The following is a 26,821-nucleotide window of genomic DNA, read 5'->3' on the forward strand; positions in this document are numbered from 1 at the left end:
GTGTTGACAGGTATTTCTTAGTTTGGTGCTGTGATGGGAAAAATTAAATGTTATTTGAAATGCTGCTGTCCTTGTTATCGGTAAGACCTTTGGGTTTGCGGATTTGGATATCAGATAATGTGGGTCAACTACCTTTGAACTGTAAATTCATTTTCCTGGTAAACGAAAGATAATAACCACTTTTTCCATTTTTTATTTTATTGTACAGCTGTTATGTGAGCTAACTTATTTTATACTTTATGCTATAACGTATGTCTAAATCCAAAAATATTTTTTAAATAAAATATGTTTAGTCCTAAAGATCGCATTCATTTTTTGATTTTACCTGCTCAAGTAGTACATATTTCGTTTGATGACTCCTTTATAAATTACGGAAACTGGAGGTGCAATAAAAGTATGACTAAATTATCAACTTTAGTTATTATTGACTTGACATGATTAAAAAAAAGTTTCATATTTGTATTCTTATTTTACGTGACATCATTTTTCTTTTAATGCACTTGACCTAGAGATGACAAGGAACAATACTTTTTAAGTAAAGCTTGTTCCTAATTGTCATTTCCTATCTATTTGAGATTAATATTTTTATTGAAAGTTTTCTAGAACTGTTGTTTGCGTTTTTCTGATATCAATGTGATTCACTCGTATTTATGCTTCGTCTTCCAAATTGTTTATTGTTCAAAAAGTCCTGATTAACATTTTTTCGTTTAATATTATTATAATTCAAATTAAAACATTAAAAATTTGTATTTATCAATTTTTTGCCTGTGACTAAACCATATTTATGTAATAATAATAGTAATAATAATAATAGTAATAATGATAAGAAGAAGAAGTACGGACAGGAATGAGCTCCAATGTAGTAATACTAATTAACCGAATCAATTTTTCTATTACAATTTTAAAAATTTCGAAAAATAAAAATTCTGTTAAAATGCTATAGCGCTTAAATCTCCACGTGGTTTAACTATTTTTTTTTGTTTAAACCACGCGGAGATTTAAAGCGCAATAGCATAATAAAGACAATTTAAACGCACATTCCAAATGTGTAACTACACTAGGAATGTGTCTTTAAAAAAAAAACAGATTATATTTTAAAGCAAACTTACCCCAACTAATTCAAAAATTTTCCGAGTACACTTTAATAAAGTTACGAGATGTTATAGTTATAACAATAGGTACTACAGAGAAACCTCTCTTAATGGACACCTCCCGATAACGGACATCTCTTCACAACGGACATTTTTGTAGGAACGGAACATATGCATTAGAAAATAATGTAAAATAACCTCTGTATAACGGATAAGAACAAAAAAATATTCTCAATTACTATAATATCATATATAAATTTACCTCCTACAACGGACAGATGGATGTAAACATTTATACCAAAAATCCAGATGAATGTATGCAAAAAAATTTCGAAAAATTAGATGAAAAAATTTATTAAGACCATAGTAAAGATTCATCATCGGTGTCCGTTGTTGCGAGTTTTTACTGTATAATGCAAATGCTCTAAGAATAAAACAACGCTGATGAATTAGAATACATAATAAAAATAATCGCCACTACAATTTTTAAAATGATTTTTGTGCCTTTTAAAACGTTGGCACCACAGGGAACTCGCAATAGTCAAAAAATAACACTAATTTTAAATTAAATATTAACAATTAAACAAGTGAAAACTGTAACTGTTACAATAGATTTCCTCTAACTTTTTTCATGTTCTCATAGGAGTGTCTATTTTTTCCTGTCTTACAGTCGATAGAATAAAATAAATTATTCTAATTTTCATTCAATTTTTTGGAGTTTTCAGAACCAAAATTTTTACTTTCAGATTGGTCTTCAATTGCTTATTTAAAATTGCACAGATAGTATTAATTTATGCAAGACGAGTTCTTAAAATCTGAAAAAATGGTGGTTTTAAATTAAACAATAAGTAATTAGGAGCATATTCCCTTTATTATTTGTTTGTTTAATAACATATAACACAAAATCTGCCACAATAAGAGAGAAAACTTTTAACATAATAAGTCCAAATCAACTTATAATCTTGCTGTTCCTAAAAATAGGACAAATTTCAAAAAACAAACAAACGCAGTAAACGTTACACTCAACTTTATGTTAAATATCCCACCGTTAGCGCTGCAATCACTACGCTAAATTAATTTATTATAATGATAAGAATATGTGGAAAAGATTTAATTAAAACTAAAGCAACAAGGACATATTATTTATGCACCATAATTTTAAACAATGAGACAGCATTTTGATTCGCAATTGTAGTGATTTTACGATGTTTTCCATTGGTTCATGAAAGCTAGCCGTAATCAAAGTAATTATTCAGAGAGCGCAGCTGCTGAATTTTTCAAATGCAACCTATAAAACTATTACCCTTTGTTTTTCCAGGCGGAAATGGTTGCCACCACCACTTCGAAAGTTGTCACAGGGAAAAGTGGATAAAACACAATCTACAGCATTGGAACGACCACCACTCAAGAAGACTGGCTCTGATAAAAGAATTAAGGTAAGTGTGTCACTCTGTATCTTGTAACTCGAATCGAAGGGCAGATAAGCCGGAATGCGGTTTTCGCAAGATTTATTGATAAAAATTCTTAAACAATTCGCTTCCGAATATTTGCGAAAAAACCGATCTTTTCGCGGCGTTTTGGGAATTACCTTATCGGCGAATTTCCGTTCTGTGAATCATTAAAAGTTTATCGTTTTTTCGCTCGTATATATTTGCCGACCGCATAATGACGGAGTTATTTCATAGTTTACGTTGCAATGAAGAGAAAATTTCTTCGCCGCTTGTCATCCCTTATGGGGAGTGTGAGTTCCAGTGCGTGTTTGAACTTGAATTTGGAATTTTGTGTGTCTCAGGTGCCGTCTGAAATGGGCAACAAGCCCTCGGTGTCTGAAGGAGAAGACGATGAAGACAGGCTACCCTTATCCATAAAGAACACGAAATCGCTCGCTTCCGAACTGACAAACGGAGGCGGGGAAGATGCCGATGAGGAAGTGGAGTTACCACCGCCCATGAAACCGATCCAGGAGCCCATTGTGGTCACTTCCACGCCACCTGGAGTTCCCGACATCGAGGAAAACCCATGCAAACGGGTGAGAGTTTAAGCCGTTCCGGCGGTTAAATCATCACGTCCTCATTAATAACCTCCATACTTCATTGTAACTTTTCTCTTACCTCTGCAGGTTTCTAGTCTAACTTTAAAATCACTAGAGGGTGCGACGTCTGCAGATTTGGCTGAAATTGAACAGATTGTTAAGGAGAGAATGGTGCGGATCTAGTTTTTCAAAATGCACATTCTTTATGTTGAGTTTTGCATGCTCATATTCTTCTTTCTGTGTTCTTTCACATCTAGTCACTAACATTTACCAGTGGGTCTAGTCATAATCGCATCCTTACTGACTTAGGAACTGTTACGTGATTGAACATTTGAAACTTGCACAACGTCTTTGCATCACCGATTGATTTTTTTAATCATTGGCTAGTTGTAAATACGACTATTTTGTTTTGTTCTTTTCTTTTAGAGTGACACCCGCAATAATTAATAAACATTGAATGAGTTTTCCACTTTATCCAGTTTTACCAACTAATTTTTTTAGCCATTCCATTTTAACGGACGGGACATTTTATTTTCAGTTTTGGCGAAGAGTATCAATGGAAGTTAACTTTTCTTTATAGGACCTTAGTACCAGTCAACCTGCATAATTTTAAAATTTGTAACAAGAACAGAAAAAAGAAATACAAATTGATGACGGACGGGACACTAAAAGTACCTCACATTTTTATCGTTGAACAATCGTTGCACAATTCTGTTAATGTAAAAGGCACTTCTGATTAATTTTCTTTTAGCTTACACATGACGGACGGGACAAAAAATTTTGTGTGTGAAAATAGCTCTAAAAATTTATTCAGACAGGTTTTACTTATTATTAAAATTAGACAGTGGATATTAAAAATTCTTGATTTTGTTTAACAGTGTAAGAAATAAAAACATTTTATGTTGGCGATAACGGACGGGACAGCAAAAGTATTACTAATATTACTTACCGATTTTCGTTTTCTAAACTACCAGAAACTAGAAAAATAGGCATAGTATGTAAATTTTAGTAAATTTAGACATAATTTTTGAATTATTTCAATTTAAACGATTATCTTTTCTCAGAAACTCTTGTCGCAAAATACATTAAATATAAACCGAAGAAAATGAAAATTGGGGTGTATTCCTGGAATGGCTGATTAGTATTTAATCCCTACAAAGTTATTTTTTGGGCAGTTATGTTTGCCTTAACTTGGAATAGTGGTCTTTTGTCGCAGTTGTTGGGTAAATGGGTAAACTGCCCGACTTATTTCAGTCATTATTGTGGGTGTCGATAAAATTATTCTAACTTTATTTTTAGTTTGTTTTTGTTTTAGTCGGTTTCGAAAATACTGCTTAACGTTTTTTTGCATCTTGTTTTAAAACATGGAGGGTAGGTTAGCGGAGCTTTGCTGAAGGAAATGGCATTTTCAGGAACAACACTCTGAAAACCAAGAACGCAATTCAGGTTTGCGCGATACGAAGTCAGCTGATGCAATTTCCGATTGCGGTGACCAGCCAAATACTCATCGCGAGTTGTCGGCTCGATGCTCCTCAAACGAGGCAACGGCTTCGGCTTTTAGCGGTGATGAAAGTGACAAACCGTCCGAAGACAACGTTGACAGTGCGAAAAAGACCGAAAGTTTGTTGAGGAAAAGACAGTTTGTGTTGCAAGAGCTGGTCGATACTGAGGAGGCGTATGTCAGGGACTTGTCGCTGATTGTTGATGGGTATATGGCTACGATGAAGGATCCCGAATGCGAGATTCCAATGCCGGAGGATCTCAGGGATGGGAAGGATAAGATGGTCTTTGGCAATATCGAAGCCATTTACGACTGGCATAAAGAGTAAGTTCATTATGTGCAATTTAAGGCGCAACATCTAGACAAAATAAACTGAAATTAAATATTACAAACAAATTATTAATTATTATTATGTACTTTCTAAATACTGAAAAACTGTCTTTCTTTTACGATTCTTCACACAGTAACTTATTGTGCAATATAGCTGCTTTTAAAATCAATAATTCTAAATAACATGTATGTAAGCCACAAAAAATATATTTTTTTGAAATATTGAGTACGTACTAAAAAAATATTCTAATTTAATTAAGGGGAATTTTCAAATAAAGACTTCCCAAAAAATGTATTATTTGACTCAGCTTTGGAAAACTCTTTGGCCGAAGAATTAAAATATTAACATGTTATCATCGTGGTTTAATTTTATTAAGACAAAAATGTGAACATACAATGAGATGTTATCTTAAGTGTACATCCAAACAAAGTGTACAATTAAGAGTTATTATCTTTCCAGGAAACGAAAAACACATTTATCTTTTAAAAAAATTTAAGTTAACATTATCATCTATAGAAATTTTATAAATTCAAAAGTATTTGCAAAAATTTGTTAAAGTTTTTTATAGTTTGTTTAGAACTAAATTAAGTTTTATTTCTAATTCAACTCAATGAATTCAGATCACTGTTTTACCAAAAGTAAAAAACGTTTTTCTAATAATAAACATTGTGAAAAAAGTTTTATACAATAATTTATAAAAATCGTAAATTCTGGCACTTTTTATAGCAATAAAAATATACTCCAACTCGTAGGATTACTCATTTAAAACCGAAAGTTTCAGAAAGAAAAAATCATAAAAATAGATATATCGACTTTTTTTCCTTTTGAGTCTTTATAGTCACTACTCAGAAAATAATATAATTAAGGAAAAAGAACAAGATTGTTATGAAGGATTATTTAGTTGTAAAGAACAACTAGTTTTATAGACCTCATAGTAATGGAAATTGGAAAGACAAGAACAGAAACAGAACTTTTAACAACGAATTAAATTTAACAAAGCTTTTTATAAAACGGTTAAATTATTTAATAATTAATATATGATAGCAAATTATTTGCTGCAATTGAAAAACGACTTTTATTACTAAATTAAAACGTAATTTTTCCTCACTTATTGGTATGTCATTTCGAGAATAAATCTAGCATTTAAAGAAATTAAAAAAAAATTGTCACGGAAAATAAAAAATAATAATAATAATGGTGTTTTGTACGAATATTTACGTTCGCTTTGCTGACAGTTTATCATGAAGTGTAAATGTTACGGCTAATGTGTAACTTGGATGGTTTTTTCTAACGTAGTGTTGTTAGACCAGACAAAATATTTGAAAATGTTGGCCAAAATTGGTTTGTATTTAGTTATAAAAATACACCGTAGACAAAAATTAGAAAACTGCAATCCTAATCCTAAAATAATTGATTAAAAAATTGTTTGTAGATGTTGCGTTTTAACTTAACTTGGTGAAATAATAAGATATTTGATTATGTAATGATTGCAGCATTTTCTTGAAATCGCTCAAGAAGGCGATTGAGAATCCGACGGAATTGGCACAGTTGTTCAGAAGATACGAACGCAAGCTGCATATGTATGTGGTTTATTGCAAGAACAAGCCGGTTTCTGAATACATCGTATCGGAGTATTTAGAATCTTACTTTGAGGAACTTAGAGTCAAATTAGGTCATAAACTCCAGCTCTGTGATCTGTTGATCAAACCGGTACAAAGGATTATGAAATATCAGTTAATGTTGAAAGATATATTGAAGTATACGGAGAGGGCGGGCTTGACGGCTGAAGCTGAACCACTTAGGACTGCCTACCAGATTATGGTTGATTTGCCCAAAGCTGCCAACGATATGATGGACGTCGGACGATTACAAGGGTTCGATGTAAGTTGCCTGCAAACTTTGACTTTGGATAAATTTTAGAGGTTCATTTTAAGGCTAAAGGGAACGTGTTCTAGTGTGCTTTTTTTCTGCTTTTTAACCATTTACATTTTTTAAAAAGGGTAAACAGCTACATAATACTTTTTGACGTATTTTTGAAAAAAAAAGGATTCAAAAAACCAACGTTAGGCCATTTTTGGCTGAACACTATTGTACTTTTGTTATAACAAAAAATTTTGTAAAAATTAACAGTAGATTACAAAAAAAATGTTAGTACCTACTTGAATTAAATTTAATAGATCAATTAAAAGATTTAAAAGATCGATTAATCCTGATATCTAGAAATTATGTATTAATTGTTTCATCTTTCTTATACACTTTTAGTTTACATATATTAAAAAGCTGTATTTTTATTTTTAATATAATTTTCAGAATTAATCTACATGTACAAAATGACTGCTAAAAGTATTACTCATAGTCACACAGAAATCTACGTTGGCTGGTTAATGAGTTATTATTTTTCCATTAATAAATAAAAAATTGGAATGGAATTTTTAGAAGCAAATTTTTCTACTTGGCGGTAAATATTGAAAAAATAAAATGCACTTCTTCTCCAACACTTCTTAAAATCATATTTTTATAAATTTTTTAGCGGAAAATCTCAAATTTAGATTTTTCTTCTATACTTAGCTTCTAAGTATAAAAGAAAAATCTAAATTTCTTTAGCTTCTAATACAGTTAAAATTAAATAAACTCTGTCGCCTCCTTTAGCCTTAAAATAGCAATAGCAATATTTTTTATCTTCAAACTTGTTTGAAGCTAGTTTAAAAATATTCTTTGTTAGGGTAAAATAACGGCACAAGGGAAGTTACTCCTCCATGGCCCCCTCACATGCACTGACGTCCAGGGAACGGTCGTTGGCAAAAACAAAGACTTGCAAGTGTTTTTATTCGAACAGAGTATAATTTTATCGGATGTTGTCGGCAAGAAAACTCAATTCACCAGTCCCCAGTACATCTACAAGACTCACATCCAAGTAAGACAGTTATTTTTGTAGCAAAATTCCTTTGAATTATTGTTATGATAATTAGGTGAACAAAATGAACTTGCATCCGGAGGAAGACGGTTTCGTGTTGACATCCACCGACCCCCACAAGCCCGCTTTGGCGATCTGCTGCCAGGCGGCAACGCAAGAGCTGCAAGAGCAGTGGTTTTCAACAATTAAGAACATCCTGCAAACGCAAAGAGACTTTCTTAAGGCCATCCAAAGCCCGATCGCTTACCAAAAAGAGCTTACCAAGGAAGCGTGAGTATACCAGCTTGCCTATTTGGACTTGGGCTCGATCAGTTTGAACTAACATTGGTTGTGATTTTTCGTTGAGAAACTACGAATAAATTGTAAAATAAATGTTGGCACGTCTGGGGCGTTTTTCGTAGACGTGTCGCATGCTTGTGATGGTGACGGGACTAAGTTTGGTTCATTCAAATTGAATGGATTTTATGATTTCGAAGTGTTGTGACTTGCTTTGATAATCATGTGACCCTTCTTTCGATTCGATCAATTGTAAATGTACAATAACACTTATGAATCTTGCAAACTTCAAGTAGGCACTTATCTATCTTCTCGGGTAATAATAATCACCGCGCTCTGCTCCGGTCGAGTTAGACTAGGTTTCCAGCTCTTCTGTTTCGGTTGACTTCTGAATTCTCTTGCTCAAGCGATGCTCATCAATAATCTTGGTGTACCTACATGTTCTTTGCATACTTAGAGCTTCTGTTATTGATGGGCGAGATGTTGAAATCAAAATGTGTTAAACTGTACAAATTGTGTTGTTGGGAGCACGAGCATTTTCGTTACATGTCACGCCATGGATATTTCAAAAATGCAACCTACTTTATAAGGATGAAAACCAATAATACTCTCTTCAAATCTACACATAAAAGTGAGATATGTGTTATGTTTATTGTATTATTGATTGTATTAATTATAAGTTGGACATGTACATAGAATGTATGTTTGTACATAAATATATTCATTGAAGTGCGATGATGGATACAAATTTTCAATAGAATAAAATATGAAATTATGACGACAGGCGTTTTGTTTTATTTGAACCCAGACAACGTCTTCTTTTTATTTCATTTTGCTTTTCTTAACCATTTATTTTACAATTTTTTAGTTTGTTTGCTAACCCATCATCAGAGAAATCATAACGCTCGAGTGTTTGCAAAATTATAGTCATCTAGAAACCTGAATAATTCGAACTAACAGCGAAGGGGTTGTGTGTAGAGAATTCATAAAATAAACGTCAACTGTTTAAGACTTAATAAACGTTTAACAAATCAGATCCCATTTGTATTACAAATATTACGGCAAAATGACATACTGGTGATAAATTTTCTATTTAATAATAACAAATTGGACGAGCTTTTTTCTATGATCTGCAAACTTGATAATGTTGTAGGTTGAAATTTGCCTATTACTTTTTTTATATTTATTGTTATAAGTTATAACAGATTGTGGCATGAACATTACGTACATTAAAAAAAACTCTTTGATTTAAAGGTTGTGAGAAAGAAAGTAACAATGGCAGATTTTGTTACACTAGCTCAAATAATGTTTGATGAATGCATTAGCAAGAACTTTACGTATTCTAGTTTTATACTTCTATTGTTAGTCCAGAATTGTTAGAGTTAACAATAATAGATTAAAAATACATAGATAGGTAATAATAGTCGCACCATGTCAACTTTCATAGAAAAGTGCACTTAATATTTTGATATTAAATATTTAGCAATTGCAGATCGTAATTTTTTTCTTTTTTTTTTTTTTTTTTTTTTTTCATTAAAACACCAGCCCATCGAAAATATTCGTAACATTTTAAACACACTTCAGTCGCTCACGAATTGTTTTATTTTTATTGCAGTCGTAAAATAAGCTTGATAACATTTTTCAAACAGCTGGGAAATTGTTTTTTTATTACTTTTAGGTGTGAATTGACCACAAACAGCCAAATAAATTAAAAGTAATTTTAAGATTTTGACGATTTTTGTAAAAAAAGTAAAAGAAATGTTTGTGTAACTGAAATCTTTAAACACGTGCGTAAAGTAAATAAAACACTAATTACCTAAAATTTCTGATGTGATCACAATAAAATCTTTTCAGAATATTTACTAAAATAAAATTTTCTTCTGAAATACGTATTACTAATCTGAATTGTTGTGACCTGAAATACAACTGAAAAAGGTGGTCATAATTACAAATTTTGAAAGAAAAATCCCTAGTTTTAAGTTTTAATGTCACAACAAACGCTCATACTGTTTGAAAAAAAAAAGGTTTTTATGATTGTTAACTCTTCTATGAATTAATGCTATTTGAAATGAACTTAGTCTGTTTGTGATTATTCTATTCATTTTTTGAGTGATTTTATTTTGAAAACTGTTTAACTTCTAATATTTTGGTATTGAAGGATCTACTGAAATGGCTAGAAAATAATTTCCATTTAAAATACATTTTTATGGAGCTCAATAATCAATGAATACAAAATTTTCTTATTGTTAAATCAAAGAAAGATTCTAAAATTAGCTAAGAGTTTCGGAAATTTTACAATAGCAGCATTAATTACATCTCTAAATATTCTGAATTTGAAGCCAGCCCTTTTTAATATTTTGACCAATTTTCTTAAAAAAAATCTGGGGAAGAATTAAAAAAAATTGGCATACAATTCCTAAAATAATGTTAAGGTACTGTCAATAATAATTTTTGAAATACAACTTCCACTACTTGATTTTCATTGATTTTCCGTAATTATCTTTACAATATACAAGGTGAGTCTACTAGAAGCATATTTTTCTGTATCTCAATAACTAATAATAATACAGAAATTAGTTTTTTCTATTAAACACTTTATCTCTTTCTCTAAGCTTCTGATTTTTTTTCAAAGTAAATGGCAACTAAATGAATTAGCTACTAATTAAACAAATGTGAATTAAGTACCAGTTGCTGGGAGAAGGTCAAATTAATCGCGAATTACAATTACACAACGAACTTTTTTTGCGTTTTTTTATGTTAACGACATTTTTTATTTAATTCATGCTTAAAACAACATTCAAGCATCATTTGTTTAAGAATGTCGTTGAAATAATTTAAAAAAAATCAGCGACTAAGTATTGATGAATTAATTTTTATTACAAGAAGTTATAGAAAAATCAATACCCCTGAAAAAAAACAATTCATATCAACAGACAAAATTCATTATTGATATAAAAACAGCAAATGCAAATTCTATTAATAGAATTTTTTTAACTTTTTTAAATAGTGGCTGAAAACAATAAATTGAATTAATTGTGAGATGTAACAAAGAAAGAATTTGTTGTTATTAAATCGGAAACGTAAGTATTATTTCTTCAGATAATCTAAACAGTTGATGATAAAAAGCACATCCAAACCCCTATGTTTGTAATTATTTTTTACAGTATTATCTCGAGCGTCATGATTCCACCAGTGATCACTCCTATGCCTATTGTCCAGCTTTAACCCGTAGTTCTAGTTTTGCTTAGTTTGCTTTTGATTTTGTTTTGTTATGATTTACTAAGTTGCTTTATTTTCGTGCCCCCTCACAGTTCCGTGTCTGACGCGTCCACACTATGGGATCCTAGCCCTCTTCGGAAAACCGTTTCCATTCCAATAACGCCAGATTCCAGTAAACACCGAAAAAACATCCATTACATTCACAAAGCCAATACCATTGGCATACCCTCTGAGAGCGACCTTAGTGACGCAAGCGACAGTAAAGTCCCGAACCACTCAAAGACGAGAGTGAATTTTTTTGAAGGATTTAGAAACACGTTGCGGTCGAAGCATAAAAGCGACCCGACCACCTTAGAGATACAGAAAGACAGTGACAAGAACGATATGCAGAGGAGATGGTCTGAGGCTAACCAACCCACGGTAAATACATTTGCGAACTTGTAAAATTTGCATGAAATTTTCGAATTTGGCAAACTTGGAAATTGAGCGAAATCGATGACTGCAGTCGTCCTTTCGCCTTTGAGGATGTAGATTAGGCTGGCAGCTGGTGCATGTCCTTATTTTCTTTCTCTTGTCTCTAGGTATCATAACTGAGAGCTTGACCAATAACTAACCATAGATGAAGGCTGTGATACCACTTAGTTTTTAGTTATTTATCGACAGTTGTATTAGTCTTATTATGGAAACTTTGGATTCCGACTTAAATATGGTGAGAGCATGTTTGCAAGCTAGTGCAATAAATCATTTTAAACCCGTTCATTGTTTTCTTCATGCACATTTGCATTCGTTTTGTTTGGTCCACTCACACAATGTTACTAACGCTTGCAAGTTTGAAAAATAACTTACAAATCATTGTGTAATTAAATTATGAAAAGTGGAGGTAAGTTACAGTTATTGATTCAAATCCGCTCCTCTTCCTGCTCCATTCAAATAAATGAATTCGTCCTTTTTCCCGTCGTAAGCCTTGGATTTGCAAAATAGAGGCACTTGGTTGATCGCCCATGCAATTACGATGAAAGCAGATTTAACGTGCGATGTCCCACACATGTGCCGGTGCTATTTTTATGACTTAACGTAGGGGGAAATTTGCTATTCATTGACTTTTTGCTTGGACTTGAATTATTAACCCAAATCGGCGATGTGTGACGATATTTCGCTAAAAATATTTTCTAATTTTGTGCTACACCTATTAGTTTAAAAATAGTGGGGACTGTTTGAGGCTTTTTATCAAAATAAACACTAGCATCTAATTTTATAAAGCAGTGATTTTGCTGCCGGGTTTTATTTATAACTGTCCACTTACTGTGGGGCCCAATTTTTTATAATTTTACGCAAATACTTGACTATTGACATACCAGATCAAAAAGTTGACCTAGTTTACTCTCCCCTATCTTGTATTTGAGCGGAATTGGGTTAGGGTGAGGTAAGTTATTGAACGCACAAAATTCAACTCTCATTAATTCATAACTCATCAAAGATTCAAGGTTGCATCAGTCGTTAAAAAGAATTTCACCTCATCAAATAATGACGAAGCAGTAACGAAGTTTTTGATTCCTGCAACGGATACAACCGTATGAAAGTTTTAGCAAACGAAATTAGGTTTAAAAAAATTTTAACATTACTATGGAATCTTTGTTCTTATCAAGCAATGAAAAGATAACGGCTTCTAAACCTGGAGACTTGCGTAAATTTTCTAGTCAGAATTTACGAATAAATCATAGGTAAATAACAGTTGAAGCAATTTTCTCTGAAAATTGATAAACCTGGAGAGTGGTAAACACTGTAAACACAATTTTTTATTTTAATTACGTAATGTTATTTTTGAACCATTTTTTTGACAAATTAGGTACAAGGTTTTTTGTGTTTAGTTATTTGTAACTCTTACAAAATAAGAACGTTCACGACATCTTTATAGAGGATCCTCTATAACTAGACTCCGTTTAATAAGAACTTAATATAAAGATGTGTTTTTACAAAAGTGTTTTAACATTATTTCTTAAAACTTTACCTATTGTTACCTAAAAAAAACTTACAAGTGAGTTGAAAATGCTGTTGTGAATAATGATTTACTCGTTTTACAAGTTGTCATACATTAAAACTCTAATAAACTGGTAAAATGTGGAACGATTTTTATTAAATTTTTAGGAAATCATCACAATTTTTTAATCACAGTCGTTTGTTCATAAGTTTTTTTTTATTTTCTCATAAAAGTATTTCTTTTAGGACAAACTTATCACATCAGCTTCTAGAATATTTTTCTTCGTAATTTATAATGTTTTGTACAATTTAATTGTCTCGAATTTGTTCTTTTTTGGTATATTGTATCGTTACTTGTCCACTTTAGACTGTCTTAAGTCTGTTGGAAATAAATTGTATTATTATTTTTATTATTATTATTAAAATGAAACTGGATATTTTACTTTAATTAACTCTCAAAATTTAAACATAAAATTTCTAAAAATTAATGAGACTTGGGAGAAAACCCACAATCCAAACATATGCCAGATTTCCTTTTTATGGTGATTTCCCCTATTTCCTCAATTTTTTACACCGATTTCCTGTGCGGTTATCCCTCTGATAAAATCCGAAAAAATCGGGGAAAATTAGGAAATTTTCCTTTCACTTTACAATTTCAACGAATCTACAAAAATGGTTTTTGGTGGCAGGTAGGTAAATAAATTTATAATTTTGTAGATTTTTCGCACTTTACTGCTATCATAATCAAATTCATAAAAGTGAAGCGGAGAGAATTAACTACAACTGCTTACCTTCTCCGAAAATATCGTATAACAATAATTAGTAATTAATGGTTTGTTAGAATAACTAAATTGAGAAATGCTTGAAAAAAAACAAAAAAAATTGTTAGAATAAAAACTCAACGTATATCATTATTATCATTAAAATTTGTTGATAAATATCCTTCATTAGGGTTTAAACATTTCTGTATTTTTTTGTAGAAAATTAATACTATAGTTAAATTTTAAAGAAAACCATACTAATAAACTGTGAATGTGAAAAAGTTTTTCACCTTCCAACCGTTTCAATTAACTGTCTTATTCATGGTTGAATGTTTACGTAGGTTCCAATAACACTAAATTTACCGAAGAACTTTTAATCCATTGGAAAATTTAAATAAAATACTCCACTTTCACACATAGCAAAATAATTAAATTTTAATTTGACTTGCACAGATTTTTACGAAAAAAAAAGAAATATTTACTTATAAATTAAATCTAACACAAAATATAAATGTTACGAATACGTATACAAGTAGGAATATTATATAAAAAAAATTTCCATCATTCAGTAAGTACTTTAGACTCTGCAATCTGTATTTTTGTCATGACTAATGTTCGGATTTTGATTTTTTTTTAATTAGAATGTATGTAAATGTATTGTAACGCAAAATTTGTTTTTGCAAAAAAAATATTTTTGGAAGGGAGTAGGAACATTCAAATCACTATAAACTGAAAAGGACAACAAATCACTCGCTACATATTACACATCAAACATTACAGTAATGCTTTTGTGCACGGAGTTTGTAGAAAATCTAACAAATATTCATTTAAATAAAAAAGTTTTGCATCACCAGATTTTAAGTGAGGAAGCACCCCTTTAAACAAGCCTGCTTGTACTCTCGTTTCTGTTCTTCCAGAGCTCTTAGAAATTAAAAAAAAAACTTTAGGGGCTCATCATTTCGGCTGAAAAAAGGGCAATATCCATCTTTTTAACAGCATGCGGTGGCGTTCTTAATTTGTACTGATGCTAGAGAGTACTATTACCAAATTTTTCATCAGAATACAATTTTCATTGTTTAAAATTGCTCTAGAAGAAAAAAAATGATTGAAACGTTCGACAAGTGATGCAAAACTTTCGTACCCATGAGTTATATAAGTTGGGAAAATGCTTTTCCAGTGCGACACTCACGTCATGGCCCCCGGCACCCAAGCCCGCCTAATAACCGAATGGCCCGACTTATCCCTCGGCGAGGTCGTTACCATAATCCGCTACGACACAAGCCAAGGCTACTTGGTCCACACTCAGACCCACTCTGAGGAGCTGTGGCTCCCAGCCCACGCCCTATCCAACTACAACCGCAAACCTTGGCCCTTCCGCTTCAAAAAACCCGCCATCATCCCCGAACTCGCGCCCCCGGAATTCCGGGACTCGCTCCGGGACGTCACCGTGCAAAGCGGCGCCAAGATCGTGCTGAAATGCCGCGTGAAAAACTGCGGCCGAAGCCCCAAGATCAGCTGGAAGAAGCTCGAGCCCAACATGTGCGTGCTACGAAACGGACGCTTCATGCTGGGTGAAGAGGACGAAGGCGTCGCCATGCTGATCATAGACAACGTGAAGTTATCAGACTCAGGGACGTATTCGGTCACAATTTCAAACGAAGGTGGAATATGTCAAAGCTCGGCGCTTTTGACCGTCACGGACCCCTATCCAGCCCTGCAGGAGCCCCAGATCCAGGTCCTGTCCTGCTCCAGCGTGCTGCTGGAGTGGGAGAGCGAGTTTTATCACCAATTCTGGATCGAGTATTGCCAGTTGGGCACTGGCGAATGGCTCTCCCCGAATAATAACCGTGTAATCAATTCCCAGAGGTACACGGTGGAAAATTTGATTCCTGGCGAAACGTACAGTTTCCGGATAATTGCCGTGCAAAATAAATTAGTTAGTCTGCCCAGTGTTGCCATTACGTTGCCGGTCGCTGATAATCTCAAATGGCAGCAGGAGCAGTTCAAGAACAGGTATTTGGAGTTGGAGGAGATTAGCAGGGGGCGATTCTCCATTGTGCGGAGAGCCAAGGACAGGGGGACGAACCTGGAGGTCGCCCTCAAGCAGGTCACCAGACGGAGGCAATCGCATCATGTCACCCAGGCTGAATACGGACTGCTTGCAGGAATGCAGCATGTTAACGTTATTCGGGCAATGGCGTTGTTTGATAACGCGCCACAGCCCGGAATTGATACAATTGTGTTAGAACTGTAAGTTTTTTCTTTGATTATAATCATAATCCTTCTTAGTGAGTGTACTTTTTTATTTTATTTTTAAGTGCAAAACTCGTTTTAGTTTTCATTGAAAATGGACTGTTTTCGATTGTTTTTATTGGTATTTTGTCTTTCCAAATTTGAAGTCCGTTTCTTTTTATCGATCCTACTTTTTCGTATCGTCACGTTTTTCAAGAACTATTTAAAAAATATCTGTTTATCTGTACAACAATATGCCTATAATTATTTAACAAACTTGTTCATATACAACGTTAGTCTGATATAAGTATATTTTCACGATGTCTTAAAAGTTCAGCGTTTGCTATTAAATACCGTGTGAATTGTTTTTTTAACTTGTATGACAATTTTTTCAGAATTTTTCTACAGTTTCTTACAATTAAAATTACTTAAAAGTCCTTAATACTTAATACAAAACTTATTAAGTATTTCTTATGTTATTCTAAACCAACCACTGTCATGTGCAAAAATTTGTCAAAGAAAATTTCCTTTTCTTCAAAATAATGTAGATTAAATGAAAATAATATCTTCAAATAAACGTAATTCTAGGACTAGCAACTTTTTTTAAGTACTCTTCACAAATATCAGCCCTTAAACACCATTATTGGCTTTGGTTTCGATTTATTAATTAATTATGAATTTAAAAAATTTTTGAAAAAATTATATGCGTAGAAAAAAAATTAACTATTTAGTGCTGGTTTAAGTATAATTAATTATTAGTGGTTTTTGAGATATAGTAGACTCACTTTGTATACACGGTGTCCCAACAATTTAATAAGATTTTTGAATAAAACATTTTTAAAATTTATGTACAAAACTCATAGATATTAACCATCTATCTGTACATTCTGAAATTATTTTTAACCATGCAGTATGTTGTAAATAAATAAAATTTTCACCACTAAATTATAGTTTAAAGTTAAAGCACTCTGGTAGTTTTTTAGAGCATTGATTGCAATTTTAAGGACGTACCGAAATGAAAAAGTTTGTAAAAAGATGATTAACTTAGAGATTATTTAAAAGATAAAGTTTTATAATGACCTAAGCATAAATAAATTTGTAGAAACTTTACTTCTGACTACTGAAACAGTACAATTGCTTATAATTTGAAATTAATTTTTGTATTCAGAGTAAGAGATACCTAAATGTTTTCCATTGGAAAGGACAATTTTAAAGCATAATAGATAAAAAAAATTCTATTTAAACATTTTAAGTTATTCAACTTTTAATAATCTCTCGACTGCAACTCACTACATTTCATATATTATTTTTAATGAATCATTTTTTATTTTTTAACATTCTTACTTTTGTTATAATACATACATTTTTAAAAAGAGTGTGTTTTTGTCAAGCTAATCTATTTATTTCAAAAACTAAGCAAAACAATATTGGGTGTTTTTCACTTATAAAAAAACAAGTTTTGCTTTCTAATTCTATTAATTTTGTACATATATATTTAATAAAATACGAATAATAAACAATTGTTTAGATGCTCTTTCAGAACCGTTCCATCCTTTTGTTCGTAAAGAGTTAAAACATATTTTTTTTAATAAAAAATAATAAAAACATTATTAACAAAATAGTTTTTGATCATTTATTTGGGACATCACTTTAGAAAAAATGTAGGTGGTTTCACGTTTTGAAAACTCTTTAGTAAATTCTTACATTCCCATCCTTTGGTCTGCTATTATTCAAAAATACTAATTATATGTTATAATTTTCGTCAGAAAAAAAGAGTACACTTTTAACTGCAAATACGAGATTGAAAAAAAAATTCAAAAGGGTAATAAAACTGACAGAAACAAATAAATTCCAAATTTGGATTTGGCTTAATAGAAGATATTTTCCTTGAGGAAAGTGCTAATAGGAACATTCAAACACAACCAAGTTAAAACATTTCCAATTTTCAGGGGCGATTTTCTAAAAATTAGAAAGGATAAGTTACAAATTGGAAATGATCACTATGCTCTACAGCTCTCGTTTGGAACATTTTTTAAGTTAAAAATCTATTTTTGAGGAAAAAACAGAATTCATTGTTACTTGTCTCTTTCAATTCCCACAAACATAAAGTACACCATTTTTTTCTAAAAATAGTCGTCAGAAATAAAAAAAAATCACAGCGTAAACGAGTAGGCAGTCTTTTATAAAATGTATTTTTGTATTTGCTAGAGTCAGAGGGCCGTTACTATTTACCTATCTTTGTGAGAAGGAAGAGTACACGGAGGCAACAGTAAAAACCTACAGTCGGCAGTTAATGTCCGCTCTATTGTGGCTCCATCAGAAAGATATCTCACACTTGGATATTAAGGTATTTGTATTTATTAGTCTGGAAGTGTTTTCTGCTTCAAGTCACGTTCCGGTGTAAGCACTCACGGGAAAGCTAGTTCCCCGAGCTTGCACAAATGTTCAATTTAGGGTCTATAGATGACAAATGAAATTTTTTCAAACGCTTTAGTGCTCGGAATAAATTTATACACTTTCCGCGCTCGAGAAGAGTTAATCGTTGCAGTTTTCTTAATGTTGAATATTTGTTAGCGTTTTTTTCCTTTTAACTTTTAGCCTGAGAACGTGATGGTGGACTTGTCGGGCTCTTCGCCGCTCTTGAAACTGGTGGATTTCGGTGACTCGGTAAACACTTCGAAGAGCGTCATTTTGCCACCGGCTTGCCTCGAGTTCGCCTCTCCCGAACTTGTCTTAGGTCAGCCAGTTGGAAAACACACAGACTGTTGGGCCGCTGGCGTTTTCCTCTATGTCCTACTCAGCGGAGTTTCCCCTTTTCTGGATGACTCAATGGAAGAGACAACTGCGAACATCCTCAAATGCGACTTCTGTTTTCCCGATGATTACTTTGCGGAAATTTCACCCGAGGCCAAAAGCCTCGTGAATAACCTCCTGGTGTTGGTCCCGTCACAGCGGATAAATATGGAAGAGTGTCTTAAATCCACCTGGATGACGACGGTTTGTGTGTGAACCGAAAGTTGCAAAATGTTAAATTTTTCGTTTCAGGACCAGAAAACCGTGGTTATTCCCTCAAGTAAACTGAAAACATTTATGCTTCGTAGACATCCCATGAATTTACCTACGACACCCACTAGTCCAGCTTACTTTAATAATGAACAAAACGTGTGCAAGACTTAAAGGCACGGTTTTAGCGTGACATGGACCGTTACGGAATGTGATATAATTGTTTTATTAGTGTTTTAGTTGCTATTAATTACTCGCGACACTTCTTTTAAACGTTACGTTTTCATTTTTACTTTTCTCGTTTACATCATTTTCAAGTGTGATTGTTAAATTATTGACGCAAGTTGTAAATAATTACGATACTTTAACCCATATATTGTTACTGCTATTATAAGTATTGCAGATTTGTAAATAAAGAGACTATGCTGTTTTTGCAGTTACAAGACTTTTGTTCCCAAAATCCACTACCTTTCTCTAATTGATTTTTTAACATATGAAGCTTCTTCCTAAACAGTTCTTCCTAGCCTGTCGTAATTTTTAAAAACAATGATAATAACATTAAAAAAATTACAGACGGACAGAGCTTTAAATTCTTAAGGCCTAACTGCACCGGTTCGGCTTATAAATAACGCTTAACAAAACTACGCTTACAGATACAAGTGCAGTGTAAGTAAGCCGAGCTCAAGACATCTTATCTGTGAGTTATTTGAATCCGCCAATTAGTTGTCAAAAATTTACAAATACGTGCAAAAAATGAAAAAAAACAGCCACATATTTCTCAAAACGCTGCGAACATAGTTGAAGATTTTTTTTTAATTCCGGGAGACCAACTACAAGGTGAATCTGCTGTTTTAATTTAACTCGAAAAGTAGGACACAGAAATGTCCTAAAGATACCTTAAAAAATTAGTCAACAGCCCCCAAATAATAAAATACTTGACTTTATTTAGCTCACATTTTCCAAGACAAAATTTTAATTGTTTTACATTCAATTCAATTGGACCCGAAGAATTAATTAATTACTAATTAAACTAATTTTTAATAGAGGTTTCTATAAAGCGGCTCCTAATTTATAAATAATTCTAATTATAAGGAACCGTAGAAGAATTCTAAAAAAATTCACGTGTATAGAGAAGAACATAAAGAATTTAATAATCAATTAATAAGATACAGTAAAAAAGTTTTTGGCTGACTAACCCTGTATATTAAAAAAAGATTTAAACACAATTAATACTACGTTCAATTTTTTTTCTACTTTGAAATCAACTTTGAAACAGACGTACACAGTTAAGTGAAAATTCATTAAGATTAGTCATTTATAAATGATATGACTTAATTTCTAGCTCTACGCTAGTAGTAAACAATAATTATTCACTCCTGTTTCACAGCGTCCTTGGACAATTTTATAAGCGACATTTAAAAGAAAAAATACACAATCAATGTCAAAAAAATACATTGTAAATCTAGTTTTAATTATTATTTGTCGATTGTCGCTACCACTTGATGACACCTTCATCAAAGCATCATTAGCTCAGGAAAAATTAACAAGTACAAGTGCTCTCCAGTCATAAAACGTCATGATGTAACAATTATTTTATTACAGAGCGTTCTGTGATAATGATGACAAATTCGGTCAAAGACTGAACTCAAAAATGTAAAAAACTGCATCCTGCTTCCATCTCAAAGTTCTTTCGTGAACTGTTTATTACACCCTACACTTTTCCCACGCTCTTGGTGTAGAGGCTACAGAAATAATGATCAGTTACCGCTAATAAATAGCATTTCAGAATTAAATCAGTATAGCATTACATGGACTTTAACAAGCAAAAGTATCCTTGATAAAGTGGATTTTTATAGTTTGTAAAAGTATTGGCAAAATGCATTCTTAATGCAAATTATTTATATCGTTAAATAAAAATGATTGACTGTCATTTTACAATAACTCGACTCGTAAAATGAAAGACACCCACATCGCACACAACAATGGCTATTACGTTATTAGATACACAGGTGTTTACGTAATGCATACGGTAATACCTTTTTAAATTTTGTCCTTGGTTTCTCACCAAAAACCCCTACCGTGTCTGTTTTAAAATAACAATTAACTTCTGTTTAACACTAGATTATTTACGGTTTCTTGTGATTTATTTCTTCTGAATTTTCCAAATCGTTTCGCGCAAAGTTTCCAGTAAGACGGCCAAATAAAGTTTTCCGGTTTCAGGACGCCACAGCATGCCACAAGCATTAATTTACCTAATAGATACTACTTTCGAAATAACTTTACCCTTTTATATCAAATCGTTTTAGTGCATTCATAAATCACACAACTAGAAATAAGATACAAACAACATAATAAATTCCATCGGTGGTACACGATATTCAATTTGGTTGCTGAAAATAAGTCAAGATCATTGAAAAGTAATGCACCTTTTTTGAGAATTTTTATTTTTCGTTTATTATTGATTAATTTAATTATCCGAAAAATTGTAAATGCTGCGAACTGATAATTTATTAGCTATTAATTATTGATTACTCTCGTAACAGTTTCAGATGTGAGTTAAGTTCTGGGGGAAGCAGGGATTTAAGACATCTGATTATGACATTATACTTTTTAATTTTTTAATTAGATCCAAAAATTTGAGTTGATTGTGTAATTAAAGTTAAAATTTAAAGCAGTATACTATTGTTATAAGATCTTAATACACAAACAGAAAATACGAACGGGAGATTCAAAAGCAGATGCAATCAAAGGAACCCAGTGCTAGAAATACACCGCGTCAAAGGCAATTCTAATCTAATATTAATTTTTATCTCGATTTTTATAGAGTTCCTCGATGAATATTTTTGTAAAAGCGAAAGCAATAAATTTTTTGCAATTGTATCTTTGCAATTTAACCTTGGCTAAGTTCCCGGGGTTTATTTATATACAGGGTGATTCAAAATCGTCGGATTCGTATTAATTGAGGCTCACGAGTATAGTCCTAGACTTTTGCACCACCCTATATAAATATTTTGTTAATAAAAACATTATAAATAAATTAAAAATTACTCTGAGGATTATTCGGAACTTGGAAGTCTTAAGTTTGTAATTTTTAATATTCTGTAAGAAAGAATTCTGTCGTAAACTTTCTACAAAGTAGAAGCAAATTTATTTAATTTACAAAAACCCATCGAAAGTCCACACCGAAAACAACAAAAGAAGTCTAAAACCTTCTTAACATTACAAAAAAATTTATAAAATTCTGTAAAGTATTTGTTACGATAATAAGTCAAAAAAAATGTCTATAATTTATAACTAAAAAAAGCTTATAACAATGTTTCTTATTAGTTACTTACAAGAAAAAAGTACAGTAAAACCTCTGTAACCCGTTCATACGTTAACCCGAATCTTTAAAAGGCTTCGGGAGTTTAAAACATAAATAAATATTATTTACTTTAAACTTTTATTAAAAAAATAATGGTAATTCCGGAAACAACCCCTTGTAATATTTAGTTCTGATTAAAGAGGTTTTACTGTACCCACCATATTTTTACTAATCTAGGCGCCCTTCGATTTAAATACATGACATTTAGTTAAAAAGCAATAAAACCGCCAACAATAACATTTTATGAATAAGAATACATAATGCGATAAATTGTAATAATTCACCGCGGTAATAAGTAGGTGGTTGATAAACATTTCCGTGCAAGTCCAAGTCATAATTCTTACGAAACGTACTTATTTCGTGAATGAATCAAATTCTTTAGCAGCCGACTAACAAAAGAAAGTGGTACGAGTATTCTAATTTCAAATTCGAGAACTTTTACGCCTCGTTTGCAATAAATCAGCTATAACGACGACACACATTCTGGGAAAAAGTTATGACCCTGTTATTTCGATTCATGATTTTATCCAAAAATAACCAAACACCCCCATATACCGGGTGTTTCACGTAATTTCACGAACCCTGCACCTGTAAAATGCAACCAACAAAGCATATTCCGACACGAACTTGATTACAAATTCCAAAAAATTGCAAAGTTTTTAGTTAATTGGTGACTAAGATAGATTATTTCTGAAAAAAGTAAAGTAATGGATTTCCAAAAATGAAATAATTATCATGTGCCCTTTTAATGCAAGCTTCGTAAAGTTGTGTGAAACACCCTGTGTTTAATACAGGGTGTTGGGGGCTCTTTGTTGCAACAAAGCGAGCGTCCGATGGTCTGTTTTTCAGTGATCGAATGTGCTCAAGGTCACGCATTCCCCGCCGGTTGAAAGGGAGTCCGGGCCTGGTTTTAACCCCAACAGAAGAACGCTGGGTCGATCGATCCAGCCCGAAAATAGGCCGGGCTAAGCGCGCCTGTTGCCAGGCAACCCGTTGTACTGACGTGACACAGTGACACCCTGAATTATATAAACTCAGTACTGCTAGTGAATATTTGACCGCACACACAGCACACTGAGATCAACTTCTTCCATCAACACTCGGAGCATTTTTCTCTTGTTTTGGTGACAAAGAAATGAAAGATGCTCACTATACTCACTCACACAAGGACGGAGATTTATTTTTATCGGCTGTATTGTTCGTTTTTTTTTTTATCTAAACTATTGGGCTACTTAATTCAATTGCCGCATTGTTTATTTAATGGGTTGGTTTCTCAAATATTTGTGAAACATGGCCACTGCCACTACTTTCCCAGTTAACTCTCACGCCATAAAAATGGAAAGTTCACCTTAAATTTTTTATTATTCACTGCTTGATTGTTTTACCCACAAACGACGCCTCAGTATTTTTAGGACAAATACAATTAAAAAAATTATGTTAACAAAAAAGAAAATTGGAGGAAATCATGAAAAAACTTTTTTCTACTTTATTAAAATAATTGTTTTATTTTTATTTAAATAAATATCTGACCTAAAACTTTTACCCAAACTTTTATAAATCGCAATAAATTGTGACAAAATTTATGTAAACGCATTTCAGCTAAATTTGGACTATCGTAAGTTAAAAAAATTATACTGTACTTGTATACTTGTAAATTGTAGTACAGTGAGTTAAAAAGATAATGTGTTTATCGGAAAGCCACAAACAGATTGTGTTTCAATTTCAAGCTTGGAATATTAGCAGAGACGGATTCACTTTCAGTGGTGGATTATTCTAAGCTTAAAATTAAAGCACTGTATTCTGGGTTGCGGTCTTTACTACGAGGAGACACATTTTATTTTTCACCCACTGTACTTGTAGATTAAACTAACATCCACGTATTCAATGTATTTTTTGTTTAAATTAAATGGGCTTGGAATCAAAGACACTTAAAATTTTAAAAATAAAACTACCTCTAATTCCGTAACAAATTATCCAACCATTTTTCTTCTGAAAAGTAGGGGGTGATAATTTAATACAAAAAAAGTAGCTAGCGACTAATACTAACCAACCTGTTTTTGCTTAAAAATATATTTGCTCAGTGTCAAAAATTATGTTTTAAAGTGAAAGCTTTGTATGAAGTCCTATAACTTGTGTTGGTTTTTACTTAAAAAAATCTTATGTGGGGCAAAACTAGAAGAAAAAATCAAACTAAAAATTCGTTGCCTCTATAAGTTCTACCTTAGTTCAGAAAAATAAAACAAAGAATTGTTCTCTTTTTAATTAAATTGACGATTTACTACACATTTTTTAACGTAAACCCAGTTTTTATTGGTCATAATTTGGACAATTCGCTCGAGTGAAAACCCAACAACTTGCCAATGTATCTATTGCATAATGGGTGCAATTAACTTGTAATTACATTGAATATCGTGGTACTTGTATGTACATTTATGAAAAAAAGGGTAATTAGAAGTGGCTTTGGTAAATGTTCACTTGCTTCGCCGCTTTGCCATCTGTTATCTAATAAACAGACACCATTATGTAGCTTCCATTTATGCACAGAAAAGATTGTCCCCTCATACGCATAGACGTATAATTTCTCCTCAGAAAATTGAAGACTTGAAGACTCAAACGCTCTATTAACATTTTTCAATTTTGATTAGAAATGGATGAGAAATAGAAATACCAGGAGGTTGGGTTTAATTTCAGGGATTCCCTTTAATAATGGCCGAAGATATTTTTCTACCTGGTGAGGGACCCATCGAACCATTGGCTTCCATTTATCATGCCATGGTGGTGTATAGGGGAGCCACCCTTAACCAATCACAACTAAATTAAACAGTGCTTCAAATTAACTAGAAAAAAAGTTATTATCCTTATCCTTGATCAGCTCCAAATTTATAAAAAATCTTTAAATATTGAATTTATTGATGTCTGGACTAAATACCCCACTGGATAAATAGTTAATTTACCGTAAAAAACAAGTACCAATCATTGTGTATTATCAGATGTTCGGTCCGTGCTTAAAATAGCTCCCGAATGTTTAATTTTTATTTGTGAAATAAATAATTAGAAACGATTACGGTGCAGTTTCGGTTATCAATGTGAGCATGCACTTAAAAATCAAACAAAGCACCAAATGACAGCATTTGTAAAAATGATATGAAATTACGTCGACTTCCGCTGTACTTTTCCCGAAATTTTGTTGCATAACACGAAGCCCAGTCCAGTCCTGGCACGAAAATTCTTTTTGTTCGGTTTATCGTCTTATTGACAAAACTAACTTCCGCGAACAAGGTCATGCTACAAAAAAGTGTGCACACAATGAATTCTTTATGTAATACCTACCACGGACAGATACCTCGTCATTTTCGTCCGAATTGCAATAATTCATAAATAAATGCAAGCATATGTGCATGTCGGAGCTTTTTAACACGGGTATAAAGGCTAGGACGTAAATGGTTGACGGAAATAATTATGACACTACTTCGCATTACAACTGTTATTAATCCTTCCGCTATGGCAACTTCAGAAAAGTGTGGGATTTTATCCACTTGTGGAGCAAATCGGGAACAAACAACACCTTCATCGTATTATACTACAGAATCTGATTTTGCTTTACTTTTTGCAGCACCATCTTACAGAAATTTCGTCAAATTTCCTCATAGAGTTTTTTTTTCAGTTTATTCTTTAGCATTGTTTCTACACTTTTCTTCTTTTCTAAAGCCGTTTCAAGACATAAAACCCGGATTCCCCTTCAAATTATTTTTTTTATATTATTATTTTTTTAGATTTTTAATCACAATTGTTTTGTAGACTGTATTCATGACTCTGCGTCTTTTCAAAATTCTTTTTTTTTTGTTTAGAATTTCACTTAATTATTTTTTACAATTGTTTCTATATATTCTTCTCTAGATTTTTCTCTATTGATTCTGCTCTGATTTTTTCTAAAGCCGAGTGTAGATCTGAAATTTGGACCTTTTTTGGGTTATTTCATATAAGTCCATTTTTAGATGTGTTTATAAATTCTTCTCTATTCGTCTTTTCAAAATTCTTCTACAGTTTAAAATTTTTCTAGATCATCATCCTTAGATTGTTATAATTTTTTTCTGGGTTCTATAAAGTTTTATAACACTCT

General features: G+C 32.3%; 1 protein-coding gene and 1 long non-coding RNA gene across 8 annotated transcripts in view; one reads left to right on the forward strand and one right to left on the reverse strand.

Moving 5' to 3' along the window:
- The window catches only part of trio, an 89,686-nt gene extending 69,913 nt beyond the window's left edge, over positions 1-19,773 (forward strand). For 4 of the 7 annotated variants that reach the window (XM_015977599.2, XM_008192559.3, XM_015977597.2 and 1 more), the window contains 12 exons: positions 2,410-2,527; positions 2,884-3,120; positions 3,211-3,294; positions 4,536-4,948; positions 6,449-6,836; positions 7,678-7,869; positions 7,925-8,139; positions 11,457-11,784; positions 15,280-16,352; positions 18,543-18,681; positions 18,933-19,331; positions 19,380-19,773. In XM_015977599.2, coding sequence (XP_015833085.1) covers positions 2,410-2,527; positions 2,884-3,120; positions 3,211-3,294; positions 4,536-4,948; positions 6,449-6,836; positions 7,678-7,869; positions 7,925-8,139; positions 11,457-11,784; positions 15,280-16,352; positions 18,543-18,681; positions 18,933-19,331; positions 19,380-19,511 — 3,718 coding nt within the window. In that variant the 3' untranslated portion in view covers positions 19,512-19,773. Of the gene's footprint in view, positions 1-2,409; positions 2,528-2,883; positions 3,121-3,210; positions 3,295-4,535; positions 4,949-6,448; positions 6,837-7,677; positions 7,870-7,924; positions 8,140-11,456; positions 11,785-11,945; positions 12,120-15,279; positions 16,353-18,542; positions 18,682-18,932; positions 19,332-19,379 lie in introns of those variants that run through there. The other 3 variants (XM_015977596.2, XR_010333179.1, XM_015977600.2) reach the window with 3 other exon arrangements.
- Positions 19,774-24,974: 5,201 nt separating this feature from the next.
- On the reverse strand, positions 24,975-26,294 carry LOC135266598 (uncharacterized). The gene is made up of 3 exons (XR_010334741.1): positions 26,032-26,294; positions 25,370-25,986; positions 24,975-25,319 (listed from the first exon to the last, which is right to left on the reverse strand). It is a non-coding gene; the product is annotated as an uncharacterized LOC135266598 (long non-coding RNA).
- Between the last annotated feature and the right edge of the window lie 527 nt (positions 26,295-26,821).

The sequence above is a fragment of the Tribolium castaneum genome, chromosome 1 (assembly GCF_031307605.1).
Source record: "Tribolium castaneum strain GA2 chromosome 1, icTriCast1.1, whole genome shotgun sequence".
Classification (NCBI taxonomy): Eukaryota; Metazoa; Arthropoda; class Insecta; order Coleoptera; family Tenebrionidae; genus Tribolium; species Tribolium castaneum.